The 24445-nt window shown below is 41.0% G+C and overlaps 1 protein-coding gene across 3 annotated transcripts in view; it reads left to right on the forward strand.

Annotated features, from left to right (window-relative positions):
• rerea (arginine-glutamic acid dipeptide (RE) repeats a) overlaps window positions 1-24445 on the forward strand; it is a 615654-nt gene that overhangs the window by 474064 nt on the left and 117145 nt on the right. For 2 of the 3 annotated variants that reach the window (XM_073032279.1, XM_073032280.1), the window contains one exon: window positions 24133-24213. In XM_073032279.1, coding sequence (XP_072888380.1) covers window positions 24133-24213 — 81 coding nt within the window. Of the gene's footprint in view, window positions 1-3074; window positions 3118-24132; window positions 24214-24445 lie in introns of all 3 variants that reach the window. The other variant, XM_073032278.1, reaches the window with a different exon arrangement.

Genomic DNA, 24445 nt, shown 5'->3' on the forward strand with positions numbered 1-24445 from the left:
CCACTCTCTGCAGAGTCCTGTGATTTAGGGAGGTGCAGTTCCCATACCAGGCAGTGACACAGCCAGTCAGGATGCTCTCAGTTGTGCCTTGTAGAAAGTCCTTTAGATTTGGGGACTTGTCGAACTTCTTCAACCGTCTGAGGTGAAAGAGGCACTGTCGTGCTTTTTTCACCACATAGCCAATATGTATAGACTAAGTGATGTTCCTTGGTGAGGTGTGTACCGAGGAACTTAAAGATGGCGGATGTTTCGGAGAATTACGTGCTGGACACTGAGGTTGGTGGGGTGGTAGGTGAGAACAAGAGGAACCCTATCCCTGGTGGGCAGACATGCGTGAATGGAAGAGATGCGGTTGAGGACAACATTGATGGTGGAGAACATCTCCTTTGTCCTGGAATGAAAAGCCTCATCTTGAGAGCAGATGTGATGTAGATGAAGGAATAGAGAGAATGGGATGGCATTTTTACAAGTAACAGTTTGGGAAGAAGTATAGTGCAGTTAGCTGTGAGAGTCAGTGGGTTTATAATAGACATCAGTAGATAAGCTGTCTCCATAGAGAAAGAGATTGAGAAAACGGAGGGAGGCGTCAGAAATGGACCAGCTAAATTTGAGAGCAGGATGGAAGTTGGAGGCAAAGTTGATGAAGTTGACGAGCTCCGCATAGGTGCAGGAAGCATCAATGCAGTCATCGGTGTAGCATAAGAAAAGTTGGGGAGTGACACCATTGTAAGCTTGGAACGTAGACTGTTTCACATAGCTGACAAAAAGGCAGGTGTAGCTGTGACTCATGCGATTGCCCATGGCTACGCCTTCTGTTTGAAGGAAGTGGGAGGAGCCAGTGGAGAAATTATTGAGAGTGAGGACAAGTTTGGCTAGATGCAGGAGAGTAGTGGTGGAGGGGAACTGGTTGGATCTGGAGTCCAGAAAGAAACAGAGAGCTTTGAGGCCTTCCACTTGGCATAATTTACTTATTATTATTCAATTATTTATGGTTTTATATTGCTATATTTCTGCACTATTCTTGGTTGGTGTGACTGTAACGAAACCCAATTTCCCTCGGGATCAATAAAGTATGTCTTTCTGTCTGTCTGGTAGGGGATGAAAATGTATAGGGACTGGACATCCATCATGAAAGCAAGATGCCCAGGGCCAAAGAACTTGAAATTATTGAAAAGATCAAGAGTGTGTGAAGTGTCACAGATGTAGGTAGGAAGGGACTGAACCAGGGGAATTAAACAGAGTTGAGATATGCAGATATGAGTTCAATGGGGCAGGAACAAGCAGAAACAATGGGTTTACCTGGGCAGGCAGGTTTATGGATCTTGAGTAGGAGGTAGAAACAGGAGATGTGGTGTGAGGGAACTATGAGGCTAATGGCAGTGGATGGGAGATCCCCAGAATTAATAAGGTCAGTGATGGTGTGGGACAATTGCCTGGAGCTCCTTAGTGGGATCCTGTTTGAGGAGGTTTCCTGACAAATCCTGAACCAGGTGGTGTGGGACCAAAGGCTCCTGTACCTCCTGCTGGTGGTAGTAGCAAGAAGAGAGCATTGTGTGGATGGTGGGGGTGTTGAAATAGTTAAAGTAATTCATCTGTTGTTTACATGACATGCAATAGGTGGGAAATTAGATCTCAGGTGTGTACAGGTGCCTTGGCAGACATTTCTTATACTCCACCATTTCTACAACAACAGGAGCAGTTGTACATCTGGCAGATGTATTCACCAACAACATGTTTATGCAGGGAACTGGACACCTTCAGTCAGTGTTGTCTGTGATGTCTGTTATCACTAAAATGATAGACTTAGTTTCTTTGGTAGGTGTGTCAACCAATTACACTAGAGCGACGTGCACAGTTGTCAATTGCCTAACACAAATTGAAGCCAACCTTGAGTCGAACTATCAACCTGCATACACGAAGTTAAATGCTGGAATTCCAAAACAACACACACAAAATGCTGGAAGAACTCAGAAAGTCAGGCAGCATCTCTGAAAATGAATAAACAATTAACATTTCAGGCTGAGATCCTTCATCAGGACTGGAAAGGAAGGGGGAAGATGCCAGAATAAAAGGTAGGGGGAGGGAAAGGAGGACAATTTAGAAGGTGATGTGTGAAGCCAGGTGAGTGATAGAAGAAAGGGGGGTAGAGAAGAAGAAGAAAAGAAAAAAATATCGGAAGGAAAAATCAAAAGGAGAGAAGAATTAAAATGTCTGGTTACCAGGAATTTCCCCTTCGGGAGAATCAAGTAGAGGTGCTTGAAAAAGTGGTCCCCAGTTTACACTGGGTCTCACCAGTAAAGAGGAGGCTGCATTGGGAGTACCTGATACAATAGATGACCCCAACAGATTCACATTGAAATGTTGCTTCACCTGAAGGGACTGTTTAGGGCTCTGACTGGACAAGTGTAGATTTTCTCTCGCTTGGACGGAAATGTGCCAGGAGGGAGATTATTGGGTAGGAAAAAATAAAGTGGCATTTCCCCGTGGCTAACCATTTTAATTCCTATCCCCATCCCTGTTTTGACATGTCAGTCCATAGCCTCCTTTTCTGCCATGATGAGGCCACTTTCAGGGTGAAGGTGCAACATCTCATGTTCCCTCTAGGTACCATCCAACCTGATTGCATGAACATTGATTCCTCCTTTCAGTGTTTTTTTTCCTCTTTTTCTTTTCCCCTCCTCTTTCCTCTTCTTCTATTCCCCACTCAGGCATCTTACCCCTTCAACTCACCTACCTATCACCTCTCCCAGTGTCTCTCCTCCTTCCCATTCTCTTATGGTCCACTCTCCTCTCCTATCAGATTCCTTCTTCTCCAGCCCTTTACCTTTCCTGCCCACCTGGTTTCACCTGTCACTTTTCAGCTTGTCCTCCTTCCCTTCCCCTACCTTTTTATTCTGGTGTTTTCCCATTTCCAATCCTGATGGAGTGTCTTGGCCTGAAAAATTGACTGTTGATTTGTTTTCATAGAAACTGCCTGACCTGCTGAGTTCCTCCAGCACTTGTGTGTGTTACTCTACATCTTCTGATCCTACGTCACTTCTTTCTAAGGATATGATTTCTCTTTTTACCATCAGAGCTTCCCCACACCCTCTACCCATCTGCCTGTATTTCGATAGGGTGAGTATCCTTAGCAGAATCTCTTTCCTTGATCTTCTATGTTATTGGTAGCAACATGGACCTCGACATCTGGATCTTTCCCCTCCCACTCAAATTTCTCTGCAAGTCGGATTAGATGTCCCAAACACATGCACCAGGCAAGCTAAACAGCCCTTGGGGCTCTATATCCATGTGACAGAGAATTATGTCTATTCCCCTGGCTATGCTACCCCAATTACCATTATATTTCTCTTCTCTCCTCTCTTTTGAATGGCTCCCTGACCCACGGTTCCACAGTTTGTTTGATCATCCTTCCTACAGGCCCCCATTCTCATCTAAGCAGGGAGCAACAATCTCAGACCTGTTGGGTAAACTCAAGGGTTGAGACTTCCCCAGAACTACCCATGGATTTCCCCCAGCTGCCTCACTCATAGTCACATTCTCTTGTCCCTGACCACAGCCAAATATGACATAGTTAATCTAATGGGTGTGACTGCCTTTTGAAACACAGTGTCCAGGTAACTCACCCACTCCCAAATGCATTGCAGTGTTTGAAGCTCAGATTCCAGGTCATCAACTTCGAGTCTGAGTTCCTTGAAAGCTAGCACTTGCTGCAGACATGGTCATTAAAAATAATAGGGTTGGGGTCAATCAGCTTTCACATCATACAGGAACAAAGTAAATCAGATGATGTGTTGTAGATTTAGTTGCAGATTGGTGTCTGTGCTTCCTTGCTGAAGCCTCGTGAGCCAAAGCCAAATCATGAGCCAGTCCTCATTAAGGGAATAATGTGGAGAGAGTCAATAGCTAAAAATTCCTTGATGTTAACATATCAGAGGATCTGCCCTGGGACAGTACAAAAGATGCATCACAAAGAAGGCCCCTCATCGCCTCTACTTTCTTTGAAGTTTGCGTAGATTTGACATGTCACCAAACATGTACAGTGCAGAGCATTCTAACTGGTTGATCACAACCTGGGAAGGGAACAGCAATGGAACTGAAAAGGCTATTGCAAGTATTGGGTACAGTCCAGTCCATCACAGGCTAAGCCCTCCCTACCATTAAGTATAGTTCCATAGAGTACTGTTGCAAGGAAGCAACATCCATCATCAAAGACCCCCACCCTCCAGACCCTCTTCTTGCTACTATCATCAGACAAGAGATACAGAAGCCTTAAGTCCCACACCACTAGGTTAAGGAATAATTATTACCCTACAACCAACAGGCTGTTGAACCATTGTTGATAATTTGATACACCACTACTCTGAACTAATTCTTTGCCCTACAATCTCACTTCAAAGACCTTTTACACATTGGTTGTTTGTTAGGCTTTGTTTATGTGTAGTTTTTCATTAAATTCTATTGTATTTCTATTTTTTCTCTAAATGCCTGCAAGAAAATGAATCTTTTAACCTGTGATAGCCGCTGTTTTTTGCTTCAGTTGATTTTTTTTTGGTCACCCATTCTTCCATCCTCTGTCTCACCTGGTTTTCAGGTAATTTAAGCAAAATCCTGAACACTTTTGATGCAACATCAAAAATTTTAAAAAGCAAAGATTAATTTTTAAGTTTGCCTGATTAAAAAGTCTTGATTATATTCTCTGGTAGTTTAGCATTGCAGGAACTTTAATTGTATTAGCTGATTATGTGCACTAAGTGAAGATCTTGGTGTTCTTTCAATATGTTAATGATATCCAATTGAAAAATGCTCACGCACAAGAGGTTGGACTTTGTGTGCTATTGAGAGACCAGCATTGATCATTAGATGAATAATATGTTTCCCACTGGCATCAGAAGGTAGCTCCATGAAATTTGATAGCTTTGACATTGGCTATTATATTAGATTTTTGTCCCATTTTACTGGGATTTTATGGCCTGGTGTGTGAGTTCATCTTATCACAAATACTACATTTTCCAATAGACATCACAGTGTATAATGGTTTCAAGTTTTTTTTTCACATTTCTGGATTACTGCTCTAGGATCATCTGAAACCAATTGGGACTAATGAATCATCCTGATGCCAATGTAAAACTATTTTTGATGTTACTGTTTCATACAGCAAATTTAATCCTCTTAGGCCATCTATTGGTCCCAAAAGTATGGTGAATATTTCAAAGTTCAAAGTAAATGTATAATGAAAGTGCATTGAGATTCATTTTCTTGCAGGCATTCACAGTAAATACAAAGAAACAATAGAATCAGTGAAAAACCACACACAACAAAGATGGACAAGCAACCAATGTCTAAAAGACAACAAAGTGTGCAAATACAAAAAAGATTTTGAAAATATTAAATAAATAAGTAATAAATATTGAGAACGTGATTTGTCAAGTCCTTAAAAGTAAGTCCATAGGTTGTGGAATCACTTCAGTATTGGGGTGAGTGAAGTTATCCCCTTTGGTTCAAGAGCCTGATGAACACATTCTCTATTTTACATTCCACTTCTATAGTAGAACCACTGAAAATATTAGTTTTTAAGTAACTATTTCACTCTATTTCTGATTGTAATAAATTTTTACTTGATTGCAAAAATGATGGTGCCACTTTCTATTCTGATAACAATGTCCGCCCACTAGTATGTATTTTGTTTTCTTTTTCTTGTGTGTGCAGTTTAGAAATCACTAGCATTAGCTTTTCTTCCTTATATATTGCCGCTATATGCTGTGTAGGTGCCAGAATGTGTGGTGACACTTGCGGGCTACCCCAGCACATAAGACCATAAGATATAGGAGCAGAATTAGACAATTTGCCTATCGAGTCTACTCCGCCATTTCATTATGGCTGATCCAATTTTCCTCTCAGCCCTAATCTCCTGCCTTCTCCCCGTAGCCCTTCGTGTCCTGACCAATCAAGAATCTATCAACCTCTGCCTTAAATATACAAAAAGACTTGGCCTCCACAACTTGAATTCCACAGCACACACAAAATGCTGGTGGAACACAGCAGGCCAGTCAGCATCTAAAGGAAGAAGGACTGTCCTGACAAAGGGTCTCGGTCCAAAATGTCGACAGTGCTTCTTCCTATAGATGCTGCCTGGCCTGCTGTGTTCCACCAGCATTTTGTGTGTGTTGTCTGAATTGCCAGCATCTGCAGATTTTCTCGTGTTTGCTCTTGAATTCCATAGATTCACTACTTTCGAGCTAAATTAGCTCCTCCTCATCTCTATTCTGAGTCTGCGTCCTCTGGTCTTACTCTCCCATTACAGGAAACATCTTCTTCACATGACTCTTATCAAGGCCTTTCACCATTTGATAGGTTTCAATGTGGTCTTCCCATATTCTTCGGCTGTGTTGGTTGTTAGCACATCTCACTCTATGTTTCAATGCACATGTGAAAAATAAATTAATCTGAATCTTCTCACTGATTTGTTCTTGGTTCCCTGATATATTGCATCTTGATGATGTCCTCAGTGACATTTTCTGCATCTGTTCCCATGCATATACCAGAAACATGTAGATTATCTTCAATACCCACCCTGACCACTCTCTCCATTGTCTCTAGACACTCCTGCCATTAAAAAAGAGATTGGCTTTTTTGGTCATGTGGACATTAATTGAAACATGCAGTGAAATGCATTGTTTGCACCAAATCAAATGCACCAACATAGCCCACAACTCCCTTACCTTAAGCATATGTTTTAGAATCTTATCATAAAGAGAACATACAAACTCCTTACAGACAGAGTTGGAATTGAACCTGTGTCACTGGTGCTGTAATGTCTTATGCTAACTGCTGTGCTGCCCACAATAAGCTGTCATAACAACACAAAACAAGCTGCCATAATCTTGCCTGTCCCTTTGATTAGTTTTGATTTTTATTCTAGTCTGAACATGATTGGGGATGCCACCCTCTGCCGTCTGCTGTAAGTATCCATTGTGAATGTGGAGAGTGTGTCAGAAGGGAAGAGCAATTAGCCAATGAGTAGATTGATTTTCTTTATGGTCAGGCCCACATGAAGAAGAGAGGCATCTCCTTACTCTGATCTGACATCTGTATGGCCAATATATAGAACCATAGAACATTACAGCACAGAAACAGGACTTTTGGCCCTTCTTGGCTGTGCCAAACCATTTTTCTGCCTAGTCCCACTGACCTGCACCTGGCCCATATCCCTCCATACACCTCTCATCCACGTACCTGTCCAAGTTTTTCTTAAATGTTAAAAGTGAGCCCGCATTTACCACTTCATCTGGCAGCTCATTCCACACTCCCAGCACTCTCTGTGTGAAGAAGCCCCCCCAATGTTCCCTTTAAACTTTCCCCCCTTCACCCTTAACCCATGTCCTCTGGTTTTTTTCTCCCCTAGCCTCAGTGGAAAAAGCCTGCTTGCATTCACTCTATCTATACCCATCATAATTTTATATACCTCTATCAAATCTCCCCTCATTCTTCTACGCTCCAGGGAATAAAGTCCTAACCTATTCAACCTTTTTCTGTAATTCAGTTTCTCAAGTCCTGGCAACATCCTTGTAAATCTTCTCTGCACTCTTTCAATCTTATTAATATCCTTCCTGTAATTAGGTGATCAAAACTGCACACAATACTCCAAATTCGACCTCACCAATGTCTTATACAACCTTATCATAAAATTCCAGCTCTCATACTCAATACTTTTATTTATAAAGGCCAATGTGCCAAAAGCTCTCTTTATGACCCTATCTACCTGTGATGCCACTTTTAGGGAATTATGCATCTGTATTCCCAGATCCCTCTTTCCTACTGCACTTCTCAGTGTCCTACCATTTACATTGTATGTTCTACCTTGGTTTGTCCTTCCAAAGTGCAATATCTCACACTTGTCTGTATTAAACTCCATCTGCCATTTGTCAGCCCATTTTTCCAGCTGGTCCAAATCCCTCTACAAGCTTTGAAAACTTTTCTCACTATCCACTACACCTCCAATCTTTGTATCATCAGCAAATTTGTTGATCCAATTTACCACATTATCATCCAAATCATTGATATAGATGACAAATAACAATGGACCCAGCAGTGATCCCTGTGGCACACCAGAGTCACAGGCCTCCACCCAGAGAAGCAATCCTCCACTACCACTCTCTGGCTTCTCCCATTGAGCCAATGTCTAATCCAGTTTACTACCTCACCTTGTATACCTAGGGACTGAATCTTCCTAACTAACCTCCCATGCGGGACCTTGTCAAAGGCCTTACTGTAATCCATGTAGACAACATCCACTGCCTTCACTTCATCCACTTTCCTGGTAACCTCCTCAAAAAACTCTAATAGATTGGTTGAACATGACCTACCACGCACAAAGCCATGTTGACTCTCACTATCTAAATACTTGTAGATCCTATCTCTTAGTACTTCTTCCAATAATTTACCTACTACTGACATCAAACTTACCGGCCTATAATTTCCTGGATTACTTTTAGAGCATTTTTTAAACAACGGAACAGCATGAGCTATCCTCCAATCCTCCAGCACCTCACCTGTGGATGCCGACATTTTAAGTATATCTGCCAAGGCCCCTGCAATTTCAACACTAGTCTCCTTCAAGGTCCGAGGGAATACTCTGTCAGGTCCTGGGGATTTATCTACTCTGACTTGCCTCAAGACAGCAAGCACCTCCTCCTCTTAAATCTGTATAGGTTCCATGACCTCACTACTTGTTTGCCTTATTTCCATAGACTCCTTGCCAGTTTCCTTAGTAAATACAGATGCAAAAAACCCATTTAAGATCTCCCCCATTTCTTTTGGTTCCATACATAACCGACCACTCTGATCTTAAAGAGGACCAATTTTATCCCTTACTATCCTTTTGCTCTTAATATACCTGTAGAAGCTCTTAGGATTATCCTTAACCTTGACTGCCAAAGCAACCTCATGTCTTCTTTTTGCCCTCCTGATTTCTTTCTTAAGTATTTTCTTGCACTTTTTATACTCCGCAAGCACCTTATTTGCTCCTTGTTGCCTATACCTTTCATACATCTCTCTCTTCTTCTTTATCAGATTTACAATATCCCTAGAGAACCAAGGTTCCTTATTCTCAGTCACTTCGCCTTTTATCCTGACAGGAACATACAAACTCTGCACTCTGAAAATTTCTCCTTTGAAGGCCTCCCACTTACTAATCACATCCTTGCCAGAGAACAACCTGCCCCATCCACATTTTTTAGATCCTTTCACATTTCTTCAAATTTTGCCCTTTTCCAGTTTAGTACCTCAACCCGAGGACCAGATCTACCTTTTTCCAGGTCCAAGTTGAAACTAAGGACATTATGATCACTAGACCCAAAGTGTTCCCCTACACTCACTTCCTTCACTTGTCCTAACTTGTTTCCTAATAGGAGATCTAATATTGCATCCTCTCTAGTTGGTACCTCTATATATTGATTTAGAAAACTTTCCTGAACACATTTTACAAACTCTAACCCATCTAGACCTTTAACAGTATGGGAGTCCCAATCAATATGTGGAAAATTAAAATCCCCTACTATCACAACTTTATGTTTCTTGCAGTTGTCTGCTATCTCTCTGATATATTATCTTCAAGTCATGTTCTTGTTCCCTAAGTATGGGTCATTGTTACTAATGAGTGTTCACCTTGAGTACACAGGCGGAGAATAAGAAACTGCATAAAAGTTTACTAACTTCTGCTCTTGCTGCTTGTTGTTGGTCAACCTATTGTGCTCTAACCTGTCCATGGAATACAGCAACTAAGTCAATAGATTCGTTTGAGATGAAGTAGTGTAAGTCATGGCCGTCTGTCGTTGATATTTTGATTTTCTTCCCAGGTGTAGCTTGTTTTTTATCTCATCCTCAGATGTGTGTGGTTTACATTTAAAGGTTAACACTGCATATTTGTTAACAGTAGGCATAATTTCCTTGAGATCATTCCAGCACAGCAAATTAGAATTCATTGTTGATGTGGGAATTACACACCCAGGAAACAGTCCTTTATAAAATTGTCTTTGTTTATGTAGAGCTCGGGAGTAAATATTTAAACAGATCTCTATATTAGCAACAAAGAGCATGTCATATGCTGGAATGTGCAGCTTATTGCTCCATCGTTTCCTGTGTTAAAGTCTATGTTTCTAAATAAACCTCTTCTGCATAATTAATTTTTGTAGTTGATGTGGTATAATTTTCCTTTTCACAGTATGTAGATAAATGCAACTTAGCGGACCATCAGAATATATTGTTTATTCATACACATCTCCACCAATAGTTTTTTATTTCCCTAGTTTCTAGTGACTCCCAAGAAGGTGAGCCATTGCCTTAAATGGCAATCTTCTTGTTGTTACATATACATGGAGTAAGAACAACAGCAGAGTACATTTTTACATTTTTAGTCTTGTTAGTGATGGTACATGCTGGGGAATTTAGAACATGGGTATGAGGAACCGGGGAGGGAAAGAGACCTGAGCATGTGAGGCCCAATTGATTCACTACATGACCGATCGTATATGGTTCATTTGTGATCAGGATATTCCCAACATGCTACTGGATAGGAAATTCTAAATTTTCACCTACAGCAATGCAGCAGTTTCCAAGTCAGGTTGGAAAAGGTCATAGTTATCTTTTCATCTGTCCACTGTCCTTCGGTGGAGGATTCAAGTTTAGGAATTACTCTTAGTGTAACCTTGGAGAGATTCTGCATTGCATATTACAGACGATATCACACTGCAGCCACAGCTTGGGAGGGAGATAGCATGCTGATAACACAACCTGTTCATTCTGGATGAGGTTGATTTTCTAAATGTTGTTGGAACTGTGTATACATCTAAGCATGTGAAAAAGTATCCATCACACTCTGGAGTTGTGTTTTGTATTTGCTGGGAAGTCCTGGGGAAATAAGGTGATGGGTCATTCAGCACAAATCACCAAGACTCAGATCTGCATTGGTACCCAGAGCATTTATGTTGATTGTCATTAGATTTCTGACCTCTGTTGACCCTCAGTAATAGCAAGACTTGGTGCTGATAGATCTTGAATGTCAAGAATAGGTGTTTTGACTTATCTTTGTTGGTATCATTGCCTGATACACATGCATTGCAAATGTTAGTTTCTAGTTTTCACCCCATGTCTGAATCTTAACCAGTTGTTCATCCGTGGGCTGCTTCACTTCTGAGGTTGGGTTTCATTTATGGAACTTCTCATCCTTTGATGGAAAAAGTTTATTATTGAGTCAGGAAAAGGTGGTTGGGGCAAGAATATTGCCCCAAGTAATTTACTGTAGGGGCAAAAATAATCAGCCAGAACCTACACCTGTCTGCCTTTGTGCAGTGTATAACCCCAAACTAAAGAACTCTGATCGCCATTAATAGTTTTCATAGAGCTTCTTGATGCACCACTTAGTTAAATGCTTGTCCAATTCCCTGTCTAGTGGTTAAAGTACTATGTATTTATGTGAGTGAGAGGGAAGAATAGGGCTTGTTTCGATGTCTTTTTTGCTTGTTCTGTTTTGCTGTGTTTTATGTTGTTCTGCCAAGCATTGTGGGTACGCTATGTGAGTCAGCACTTGCGGGCTGCCCCAGCACACTGTTGTGTGTGTTGGTTGTTAACATAAATGACTTTCACTTTGTATGTTTTGATATGCACATGATAAATAATCTTGAATGTTACACAGTGCCTCATCCAATAACTATAAGCCAGTTATTAGAATTCAACCAATATACCATGTTTAGTCCAAGAATAGAATGAAGTCTGAAGCATTGTGTATAAAGGGCCCGAAGCATTGTTGAGGATCCCTATCACCCATCCCACAATCCCTTTGACTGCCAGACTGGGTAACAACTTCTTTCCCTCGGCTTTGAGTCTAATGAATAACTTGCTATCACTTATCACTAGGACAGCAGGCTATTTACTGTTTGCCTGTGCTGTGCACGACCTGTACTTTGAATTATATTTTATGAACTTCTTTGTGGTAATATTTTGTTTTATGTACTGTGTGTGATATATCTTTTGTAGGTGCATTATTGTCCAGAGAAACATTATTTTGTTTGGCTGGATGTATGTACAGTCGGATACCAATGACCTTGAAATTGTACTTGAAACATCCTCATGCTTTGAGGATCTGAGTCTCGTTTTACTCTTTAGTTCACTTGTCTAGCTGTATCATAACATCCTGGACTTATCCTCAGAGTTGGGTTTTGGAAAAGACTCAGAGACAAGCTATTCTTGAGTACCACTGGTGCTGATGACTTTAATTTTTTCTTTTTCCTTCTGAGTTCCTCCTCACCTGTGTAGCTTGAAGGTTTAATATCATTGAGGTCTTATTCTAGTCCTCCCCTACCTCCCTACTTCTTCATGGTTAGCACAACACTTTAAAGTACCAGCAGCCCCGGGTTCAATTCCTGCTGCTGTCTGTAAGGAGTTTGTGTATTCTCCCCATGATTTTGGAGACTCTGTTGACAATTCTGTAGCTCTGGTTTTTTTTAATGGGATAGGGTTGCTTGCTCTGTGCCCAACCCTCCTCCTCTCACAGTTGGGCTTGGGACTGTCCATGCGTGAGTTTCCTCTGGGTGATCTGGTTTCCTCCCATGGTCCAAAGATGTACCGGATGGTAGGTTAGTTGGTCATTGTAAGTTGTCCCATGATTCAGCTATGGTTAAATCAGGGGTTGCTGGGTGGCGCAACTTGAAGACCCTACTCTGCCTTTATCTCAGTCAATCAATATAGATAAATAAATAAACTTCTGAATGGTCTGAAATGGGAAACTCCACCTTCTGCGGTCATCTTAGGTTTGCAAGGTCTACCTAATTAAAGAACTACACAAAGGGGCGGTGCTCAGAAAGCTTGTTCTTTAAATGTGCTACCTGTTTTTTTAACTAGATTTAATATTCACTTAGTTAAACAGAAGTGGGTTGTTCTGTGCGCCTGTTGCCAATTCACATTAATGTAAAACCAACTGAGTTGTACAACTTGGCAATAGGCCCTTCAACCCAATAAATCCATGACATCCATCATACCCATTTACACTAATGCTACATTATTTTATTGCCACTAATGCTTTAACCACATCAATTTCAAGAGGAGAAATTCAGAAAAGCTCTTACATTCAGTTTTGGAATTTAAATTGCTAAACCATCTTCAGAAGCACATTTTTTATGCAGTTCAGAATCCAATGGATATAGTGAATAAACCTGTTCAATGTCAAGGTTTTTTTTCTTCTCAGTGACCCCACCTTACTTATATATGGTTACATTAATGCTGTGATATTGTAGTAGCAACCTGAAGTGCCATGGACACTCCCAAGCCCAACTGTGAGAGGAGGAGGGTTGGGCAATGAGCAAGCAACCCTATCCCATTTTTTTTTAAAAGAACCAGAGCTACGGAATTACCAACTGAATCTCCAAAGTCATCATCCCTAGGAGAGAAATAATCTTCGCCTAGAAGACATATGAAGTCATGTGGTGAATGCAGAAGCTACAGGCTGGTCAACCTTCAGCCAGAACTGAGGATGTTGGCAAGTTTCTGTTAATGGCCCATGCCCCAGTAGGGGTGATGGTGTAAGAAGAAGAACCTGGAGTGATGACTAGAAATTAACCTTGACAAGATAGCTAAGACAATTAAATTAATAGGCATTTAAAATAACTAGTTAGAATCAGAATCAAATTTATTATCACTGACACATGTCGTGAAATTTGTTGTATTGCAACAGTGGGACAATACAATATAGAAATAAATTATAAATTATAATAAAGAAGATAAATAAGTAGTGCAAAAAGAGAACAAAAGCAGTGAGGCAATATTCTGAGTTCATTGTCTGTTCAGATATCTGATGGCAAAGGAGAAGAAGCTGTTCCTAAAACATTGAGTGTGTGTCTTCAGACTCCTGTACCTCTCTGATGGCAACAATGAGAAGTAGGCAGGTCTTGAATGGTGGGTGGGGAGGGGGGTTGTCCTTTATGATGGTTCCCTTCTTTTTGAGGCATCACCTTTTGTAGATGTCCTCAATGGTGGGGAGGCTAGTGCCCATAATGGCTTGAATTGTCAGTGACTGTGAGCATGCAATCAGAGGATGGTCATAAAAGTTGAAATGGTTCATTAATGTCCTTTGGAGAACAAATCCTGCTGTCCTCTGGTCACTGAACAGAGACCCACAGGAATAGGTTTGACTCTTGATTTCCTCCTGAAATGGCTGAGCAAATCATTAAATTTAAAAGCAATAGGAGTGGCCTTCCCTGTGACACCACCACCATATGAGTTGGTCAAAAAAAACTTCTCTTTGGAGCTCTGTTTCATAAATAGAGTGACTATATCAAATGTGGAAATCAGATTATTTAAAGTATTTGCTTCTGTCTAATATGGAAAGGTCGATTTCTTTTTTAAATGTTTGATTGCTCATGGTGGTTATGTTGTGGTATTTGGGTCAGGCAGTTTGAGTTTCATGTTTGGAGCAGGTGGTCTGGTGTTATATCAAAGAGCTTGTATATTTCTGTATAAAATAAAGGTCATTCTGGTTAATTTGTTAATTTGGCTTGTGTACTTGGAATAATATGTATTCATCCAGTGGTCATAATCTCAATTCTTTTTCAGATATATACTGTAGAATGTCTTATCCAATTGGTTTGCATGAATGGAAAGCTGAGAATAAAACATAGCACATAAAGCACTGAAGAAATATGTTATTTAAACAATAAATTACTTTATATACTGTAACCAATTTATTATCAATTTTGCACTGAATTGCAGTCTCCCTCATGACCATGGCTCAGACTTGGTTGTTTTTATTTTCAGTGGTTTTGGAGGCAGAAAGGTCAGATTAGGCTTTAGGCACAGTGATATGGGGGAGTTGGAGGTCAAGCCTCCGTTCTGCATTTGAAATCCGATGTGGATGGGTGATGAAGGGCATCTATGAATGGCGGGCTGTCCCAGATTGGTGAGTCCCAAGATCAGATGTCTGTGTGAGCAATAGTCACATAGACCCATTGGTCAGTCAGCACAGCAGGAGTTTAGGGTCCCGTTGTCAGCTAGTCTCGGGTTTGGTACCAAAGATTAATGCCTAAAGGTTGATTGGAAATCCAGAAATCAAAGCCTGGAGACTGAAGGCCTGTCCTGGATTTGGAGGACTGTCTGTGTCTGTTGGGTGGGAGGGAGGAAAGGAACTTGTTTTGCTGCTGTTGTTTTGTTGCTTATATTGTGTTCTGTGTTGTTCTGCTATGTTGGCATCGGAATGTGTGGCAACACCTGTGGGCTGCCCCCAGCACAGCATCAGGTGTGTTGCCTGTTAATGCCAATGACATATTTCACTCTATGTTTGGATGTACATGAATCAAAATCTGAATCTGATAATTAATAAGGTAGATGAAGATAACGGAAGGCTTATCTCTCCATGGATTTTGAGAATATAATTGATAAAGTCTTACGCAAGAGAATAGAATAACAGAACGGACCAGCCTGCTTCAATACACACTGAATATTATTCTGACAATTCTAAAGTGTTCTTTCTCTCAAATGCATTCTATCTGATAACATATTCAGGCTTTAGTGAGGATTTTACTTTTATTATTTCTATTCATGGCTGTTTTGTTGGAGACTGGTATTGCATAAAGTATTCAAAATCATGCTCTTGTATGGTAGCAATGAACCAGCAGTCCATTCCTTGTTTCACTGCCTAATTATGAAATAAAAGAAATAACTGACCAAAGTGTAATGACATTCGGATGAACAACTGAGTTGTATGATTTTTCAAATTGTACTTTGTTGCTGCAGATTATTTTCACCAGTCACTGTGCTGGGGAAATTTTGTTTATCAGAACCCAGGGTGGATTTGTGTGTAAGGAAAAAATCTTCCTCACATCTCTCCTATTTTCTAATGAAGTATAACAAGGCTAATTCGTCCCATTGAGCCTCTGATGGCTCTCAAAAAGCATTCTCAAATGTCCTGCTCCCCCACTAACGGACCCATAAACCATCTTTCTTGCAATACCCATCAATGAACTGCCCTATCTCCCCTTCCCCACCCAGTTCTCCTACCGTCTGCCCAGTTGCCCCTTCTCCACCCAATTCTACCGCTCACCCAGTCTCCCCTTCCCCACCCAATTCTACCGCTCACCCAGTCTCCCCTTCCCCACCCAATTCTACCGCTCACCCAGTCTCCCCTTCCCCACCCAATTCTACCGCTCACCCAGTCTCCCCTTCCCCACCCAATTCTACCGCTCACCCAGTCTCCCCTTCCCCACCCAATTCTACCGCTCACCCAGTCTCCCCTTCCCCACCCAATTCTACCGCTCACCCAGTCTCCCCTTCCCCACCCAATTCTACCGCTCACCCAGTCTCCCCTTTCCCACCCAATTCTACCGCTCACCCAGTCTCCCCTCCCCCACCCAATTCTACCACTCACCCAGTCTCTCCTCCCCCACCCAATTCTACCGCTCACTCAGTCTCCCCTTCCCCACCCAATTCTACCGCTCACCCAGTCTCTCCTCCCCCACCCAATTCTACCGCTCACCCAGTCTCCCCTTCCCCACCCAATTCTACCGCTCACCCAGTCTCCCCTTCCCCACCCAATTCTACCGCTCACCCAGTCTCCCCTTCCCCACCCAATTCCACCGCTCACCCAGTCTCCCCTTCCCCACCCAATTCCACCGCTCACCCAGTCTCCCCTTCCCCACCCAATTCTACCGCTCACCCAGTCTCCCCTTCCCCACCCAATTCCACCGCTCACCCAGTCTCCCCTTCCCCACCCAATTCCACCGCTCACCCAGTCTCCCCTTCCCCACCCAATTCTACCGCTCATCCAGTCTCCCCTTCCCCACCCAATTCTACCGCTCACCCAGTCTCCCCTTCCCCACCCAATTCCACCGCTCACCCAGTCTCCCCTTCCCCACCCAATTCTACCGCTCACCCAGTCTCCCCTTCCCCACCCAATTCTACCGCTCACCCAGTCTCCCCTTCCCCACCCAATTCCACCGCTCACCCAGTCTCCCCTTCCCCACCCAATTCTACCGCTCACCCAGTCTCCCCTTCCCCACCCAATTCTACCGCTCACCCAGTCTCCCCTTCCCCACCCAATTCTACCGCTCACCCAGTCTCCCCTTCCCCACCCAATTCTACCGCTCACCCAGTCTCCCCTTCCCCACCCAATTCTACCGCTCACCCAGTCTCCCCTTCCCCACCCAATTCTACCGCTCACCCAGTCTCCCCTCTCCCACCCAATTCCACCGCTCACCCAGTCTCTCCTCCCCCACCCAATTCCACCGCTCACCCAGTCTCCCCTTCCCCACCCAATTCCACCGCTCACCCAGTCTCCCCTTCCCCACCCAATTCTACCGCTCACCCAGTCTCCCCTTCCCCACCCAATTCTACCGCTCACCCAGTCTCCCCTCCCCCACCCAATTCTTCTACCATCTGCCCAGTCTCCCGTTTCCCACTTAATTTTCCTACCACCAGCGAAGTTTCCCTTTCCCTACCCAATTTTCCCATTCCCCACCCAGTTCTCCTACCACCAACCTACACGAGAGACAGTTTATATCAACTAATTAGAGTGTCAGCAAATATTTGTGATTTGGGAGGAAGCCAGAACACCTTGGGGAAACTCACGTGATAACAGGTAGAAGTAAGTGCTTTGACCCCTTTATGTTGTCCAGTATATCTGTTTCCTATAAAATAATAATTAAAATATACAGCTTTATATTTGCTTTGACTTCTGTCAAGTTAAATTTCTCAAAAATAGAATATATTTTAGTTAAGGAATGAGCGCAAAGTAACTCCTACGTGGGCCTACAAATTGAGTTTATTTAATTTTGACAGAATATAAATTGTTTTCATGTGAAGGTATCAGTAAATGTTAGTGTGTGCTGCAATGTTTGGAATATCTCCAGAAGGGCAGGTCCTTTTTTCCCCTCTCCACAAAGCTGAGCTATTCACTCTTGTTAACACACATGCGCACAAGTTTTATGTGTGTGTGTGTGTGTGTATATAATATATATATACACACACACACACATACTCACTCACTCACTCACTCACTCACACACTCACAATCTCAACCAATGGCTCAATCAGAGGAAGCTCCACCAGCTCCTTGGAGGCAGTATGCCGTGTTTCTTGGATGTTCTACCAATAGGGGCAGTAAAACATCATCCCTTGTATTTTTTTGTCCTCGCTTTGTCCACAAATCTAGATGTTGGCGGAACTCTCGTTCATATCTGGCAAAACAATTGACTTAATGATTGGAAGTCTGCTTTAATGAATTGGCAATGCAGCATTCTGAACTTGCACTTGCCAAAAGCTCCCTTAACTTCCCTAGTTTATGCAGAGAATGAAAATTGTGGTGCAGTTCATTATTTTTGAGGATTGTTGCACAATCTCTGGGAGGAATTAAAAGTAATAAAATTGGAAATATGAGAGATTCTGCAGATGCTGGCAATCCAGAATAACACACACAAAATGCAGGAGGAACTCAGCTGGTCAGGCAGCATATATGGAGAGGAATAAGCAGTCAACATTTCGGGCTTCAACCCTTCATCAGAGCTGGAAATGGAGGGGGAAGACACTAGAATAAAGAAGGGGGAAGGAGGACTAGCTAGAAGATGATAGGGTGAAGCCAGGTGAGAGGGAAGTCGGTTGATGGGGGAAGATGAGATGAAGTGAGAAGCTGGGAGGTGATAGGTGGAAAAGGTAAAAAAGGGTTGAAGAAGAAGGAACCTGATATAAGAGGAGAGTGGACCATGGAAAAAGGAATAAAATTTAATTTGGAAAAGAAATAAAATTGGGGTTGCTTTGTTCTCAATGATTCAAGTTAACATTCTGTCCTTGTAATCTTCCCTTATTACAATGAATGTGTTTTTAATGAAGCAGAATAATGGATGTGTTAAAGAAAATGTTTGTACTCAAATGTTTATTGCATTTATACATCAAAGAAAGCTGGGTGGTAACGTGAACACAGAGTGGTAAATGTACAGTCCTGGAGACTTTACTCTGATTACCCACTTGCAGATCAACTTTTTACTTTCAGAGTTCTCCTTTATAGGATTTTTGTCCTGATTGTGTGCATTCATTGTGAGGCCCATTATTCAACTGTGGTATATTTATTTACTTCTCTTGCTAAAAGCATCCAGAAACCTTCATTGTATTTTTTTTTGTGTGATCTCATCCCGACCACAGTTAATGACGGTATCTATTGACGAAGAAGTTTGTGTAAATTACAATGGCTTTGTTTGAATTTTTTAAATCCCATCGTCGCATAGTGAAGAGAACAGAACAGCGAGAGAAAAAAAACAGGCTGTTCTTTGGAACAGATCCCACTGAAGACAAGTCTGTTGTTTCAGCCATTTGGCCATTTGTCAGCAATTCTTTCGACTTCTCTCCTGTGCTGTTGCTTGGCAACATGGGCTGGAGCAGTGAAACCATGGCCAAAGCAATTCAGCGAGCAGATTGTTGGGTGATTTATTAGTGAGGCTGTGAGCTAGGCAGCTGAACTGGAGCCTTAAGCAGGAGCAGAGGAAAACCAACAGCACTTGGATGCTGTTTTACAGACGGATCTCCAGTGTTCAGTAATGTTGAGTAAATAATAAAGGTGTGATTATGTGGGGCAAGCACTAAATGTTCAAGTATAATTAGAGGTTATTTTGTGGCACATTCAAATATAATTAGCCAAGGAAAATGCAGTAGTGATCTAAAGCAGCAAGCATTTTTATATATTTTGAATATATATATAATCTATTGAGATTGTGCTGAATTAAATAGGGAGCTTTGCCTTTGTAACAGTTCATGCCTCTATTTTTATTTATCAGACCACCTAATACGTTTGTGATGTGGCTGAAACTGCAAACAACATGCAGCCATCTTACACCCTAATATCTGCAGTTAAAATATCAACATGCATTCTAAACACTTAGAAAATTTTGCCTTGGCAACAGAAGCAGACAGAATCACGAAGCAATAGCAGAAAATGCTGGAAGCTTCAATAAGCAAATCAGAATCTGCAGAAAGGGGGAAAGACCAGTTATTGTCTCAAGTTTACGACCCTTTATTCAAGATTGTTTAATGTCATTTCCAGTACACAAGTGTAAAGGAGAATGAAAGTTCTCTGATGAAAGGTCAAAGACTTGAAACAAACTTAGCATTTTCTTTTATATTTAAAATTTCCAATTATTGAATTTTTGAAGTAATTTTCTGTGTTGAAATTATGCATTTATGAAATAATTTATAAAACAGAATAGGAGCTTGATAATAGTAGAAAAAAGAACAAAGATGTTTTTGTCTTTATTGCATCTCAAAAATACCAAAAACAAAAGCTCAAGCAACTAATTATGTGGAGATAGAGTAAGATTACAGGCATTTTGTACACAGAGGGATCCCACAAACAACTAAAAGCCACATGGATTATGAACTAGATTTTGCTGATGATTAAAAAGTTTGTCGTGCTCACCTTATTGTTGAAGATTGCCTGACCCACATCTGTAAAATGAAGTACAAAATTAATGATTATTCTTTTATCATTTATTTAAAATTTAATTAACCTCACAAACATTTAAATAAGGAATGATTGAAAAAATACTCTCCTGTGATTAACTGCAAAGTTAATGGGGGAAGATCTTTGGAAAATGTAAAAGCACATTAATCCTTCCAGTTCTCGCTGCCTTGTTACTGAAGATATACGATAATTATTCTTAAAAGCTGCTTGTCAATCTTAGGAGCACTGTTCATTGTACCAGCATATTTTGTACTGTAGGTCAGCAGCATAAAATTAATTTTGCAAAAATGTTGCTTTAGTGTGCCATTTTCTACTTAAAAATGGGCAACTACATCATTTAAGTTCCTTTTGCATTTTTGGGCATTATTGATTTGAAATACAGTTATCTAAATGGGGAAGGAAAGTAATCTTGTGAAAATCTCATTGGCATTAACCTGAATAATAAAGGCTGTGCATTTAAGTATGCAGTGAGAATAAAAATCAATTTCAAGAGGAAAAATAACACATTCTACAGTTACCAATTAATCAACAATAACAAAAAGTATTATTTTATATTTATGTTAATTAAGCAACTTTCATGCATTGAATTACTCATGAACTGCATTTCCTGTTGTGTAGTAGCACTCTGCAGCTGCCAACTCCTGAAACAGCTATTTGTTGTATTATTTTTGACATACTAAATATGTATTACCTCCATTACTGCAGACTAGTGACAGAGAGCTTTGTTATAATCACAGTCTGACATTGAATAACCATACCTTATAATAAAAAATGCCTTATAAATATAATTCTGTGCACAATATCGTTTGGTGCTGCACTTGGATTAATAAAGTAGTTATCCAAACTTTACTGAGGCCTTTAACTCTGACAGAGTGTATAAAAGACAAAGCTATGAATGTTTTTGCATGCTGGAAATGCTACTGTAGGGGTAAAACTTTAAATTTCAGCTTTAAATCCACAATTAATAGCTTATTTTATAGTATATTTTACCAAGAGCATAATTAAAGTACAATATAGTTCCTGCATCATGAATATTCTGTTTGTGTGCTGGGAGTAAAATTTAGTAATTAACTGACTATAAAGAAAATTTATTTTACATTAATTGACATAACAACTTTCATATAAAATATGTCAGTGATATATAATAAATAATTTCTGAAGTGGAGTTCCGTAGTGATGAACATTCTGCATAGTTGTCCTTACAGCTACAAGCAGACATTCACATGAGCTTCTTCAAATACAATACAGGACACTTAAAGAAGGGCGGCTTGAAAGACTCGCTGCATGAGTTCTTCTGAAAAGCCGTGTACAGTATCTTGTTTCTGCAATTATAATAGGTAGTTATTGCCTTGATTACAGCTTTAACAGTTCGCAAACAAAGATTTTACTTTGAAAATGTGAATGTCATCAGATGGGTTAACCATGAACAGATGCATTTAAAAAAGCTCAAAAGCATTTTTTTGCTACTTCCATTTGCTCCTCTTCTCAAGGTGGAAAAGGATATGGTGCTTTGGCCTGACTTTCAGGTTGTCAGAGTAGTAAAAAAGAATTTGTGCTGTTTAAGTACTTTCACAATCTCAAGAAATCCCAAAATGCTTCATATCCCATTAAATAAATTTATAAGAATTGTCACTGTACAGTAGGAAGTGCAAAAGCCAATTGGTACACAGTGAGATCCCACAAAAAAACATTGGTTAGTTTTTATTATTGATGATGGTTAAGAAAGAAATATTGCCCAGAGTGGAAGGCACACTCCCTGTCATGGGATTATTTAATTTTGTCTGACAGAGCTGACTGGCTTCTGTTGTCCCATCCAAATGACTGCCCTTCAAAAGTACTATATTTCCTCAGTACTCCGCGATGAGAGCTTACTGTTTTGTTTTCAGGTTTAATATCACAGATATATGTCATGCAGTTTGTTGTTTTGTGGCATCAGTATATTGCAATATATAATAATTTAAAAGCTATATGTGCCAATAATAAATAAATAAATGTATATAAACAAATTAAATAATTAATACAAAAAGGGAGCAATAACAAAAATATTTAGTTGGTGTACATGGGTTCATTGTCCATTCAGAAATATGACAACAGAGGGGAAGAAGCTGTTCCTAAAACACTGAGTGTGTGCCTTCAGGCTCTTGTACAACCACCTTGATGGTTGCAACGAGAAGATGGTATGTCTTGGGTAATCGGATGCTACCTTTTGAGCATCTCCTTTTTGAAGATGTCCTCAGTGCTGACGTATTTGAAGATGTTGATGCTGAGTGCAGGTTAACCTTTTATTATGATAAAAGGCATTTAATATCTTCGGCCAGATTTACCGGGTGGAGATCCATGCAGGATCTTAGGGAATCATTCTGTAGTTTTACTTGTTCTTTAGAGATGTCCAGTGTTAATCGCGCACCATCCTCATTTGGACCTGTAAATTTGCCTCTGAGCCATTAGTGGAACCATGCTGTTCACTTCTGTTTGCCTTTTTGCCACAGTCATAGAGCACTACAGCACAGAAACAGGCCTTTGGCCTATCTGGTTCATACTGAACTAGTCCCATTGACCTGCACCTGGACCATAACCCTCCGTACCCCTCCCATCCATGTACCCATCGAAATTTCTCTTAAATGTTAAAATCAAACCCACATCCACTGGTAGCTCATTCCACACTCTCACCACCCTTTTGATGGAATAAATGCCAAAATTGTTCACTTTAAAGATTGAACATTAATCTTTTGATTATCTCAGGCATTCAGTCGTCAGTTTTCTTGAATGGCAGTGAACGTTATTAATCTGCAAAAAAGAGTCAATTCTGCAAGCATTATTTTCATGTTTAAATTTTTTCTTATTTAATTGTCAAAATAATTGATTTGGTCATATCCATTCTGAAAACTGATGCTAAATTCACACTAAACTTAATGTCCATTCATCCCTGGCTAGAAAGTCAAACCTTTCAGCCGACTTGTCAAAGTGCAGCTTCGCGAATGGATTTGTGCAGCTTTCTGCTTGCTAGTTAACCGCTGGTTAATTAGATTACAGTACTTATTAGGTTACAGTACTTGCAGTACTTGCTAAAAACAATTTGACAACATTGCTGCTTTGGTGAGATATTACTCTGCTGCTTGGAATATGTACTGCAAATAATTCTGTGCTGTTGGAAACCACTGATCCATGCCAGGTTTTATGTCTGACCGGAGACGAGAGCGTCTAGCAAAGGGATCACATGTAAACCATCCCCTTTGTAGTGTAAGACCAGAGTGACAAGGTACTTCTCGCTTGTATGCTCTCCCTCTGCCACTTACTGACGGCACACTGACATTACCAGAGACAGAAGAGGAATAAAAAAGGTCCTTCGCTCTTTCCTTTTTTTTTGCTTTAATTGTCATGGATTGCTGGAGTCAAGCCAAGCCCTGAAGTGCAAGCCTTTGCTGTGCTGAGCTGTGTGTGTGTGTGTGTTGTCTGTATTATGTAGGGTGCCTCCAGTCTGAGTGATCAGTGGCTCGTAAAGAAAAAAGGAGCTGTGTGCAGTACACATTTCCGCCATCTTCCTTGCCTTCCCCTAGTGAATTTCTGCTTTCTCCCTCGTTGTCGAGCCAAAGCCGAGCTCTGTTACCCTGTCTCCCCTGTTGATCGCCCTTGTTCTGTCCCCACAGAAACGCTTCATCAAAGGACTGAGGCAGTACGGCAAGAACTTCTTCAGAATTCGCAAAGAGTTGCTACCAAATAAGGAGACGGTGAGTGTTTTTTTTCCCATTATCTGTCTGTTTAATTGATCTGTGTTGGTTTCTGGTAATCTGCTGTTCGATTGGTTGTTTTCCCCCCACTGATGTGCTTTCAAAACTTGTGGCGATCGGAAGGGACGCAGCTTATCAGCAGAAGTGATTTGAAGTTGCAGTTTTATATTCTTCGTTAGTAATGTATTTCTGGCCGTCTGGAAGATTCCGTTAGTACATCGCAGGTGCCATT

The sequence above is a fragment of the Hemitrygon akajei genome, chromosome 29 (assembly GCF_048418815.1).
Source record: "Hemitrygon akajei chromosome 29, sHemAka1.3, whole genome shotgun sequence".
NCBI lineage: Eukaryota > Metazoa > Chordata > Chondrichthyes > Myliobatiformes > Dasyatidae > Hemitrygon > Hemitrygon akajei.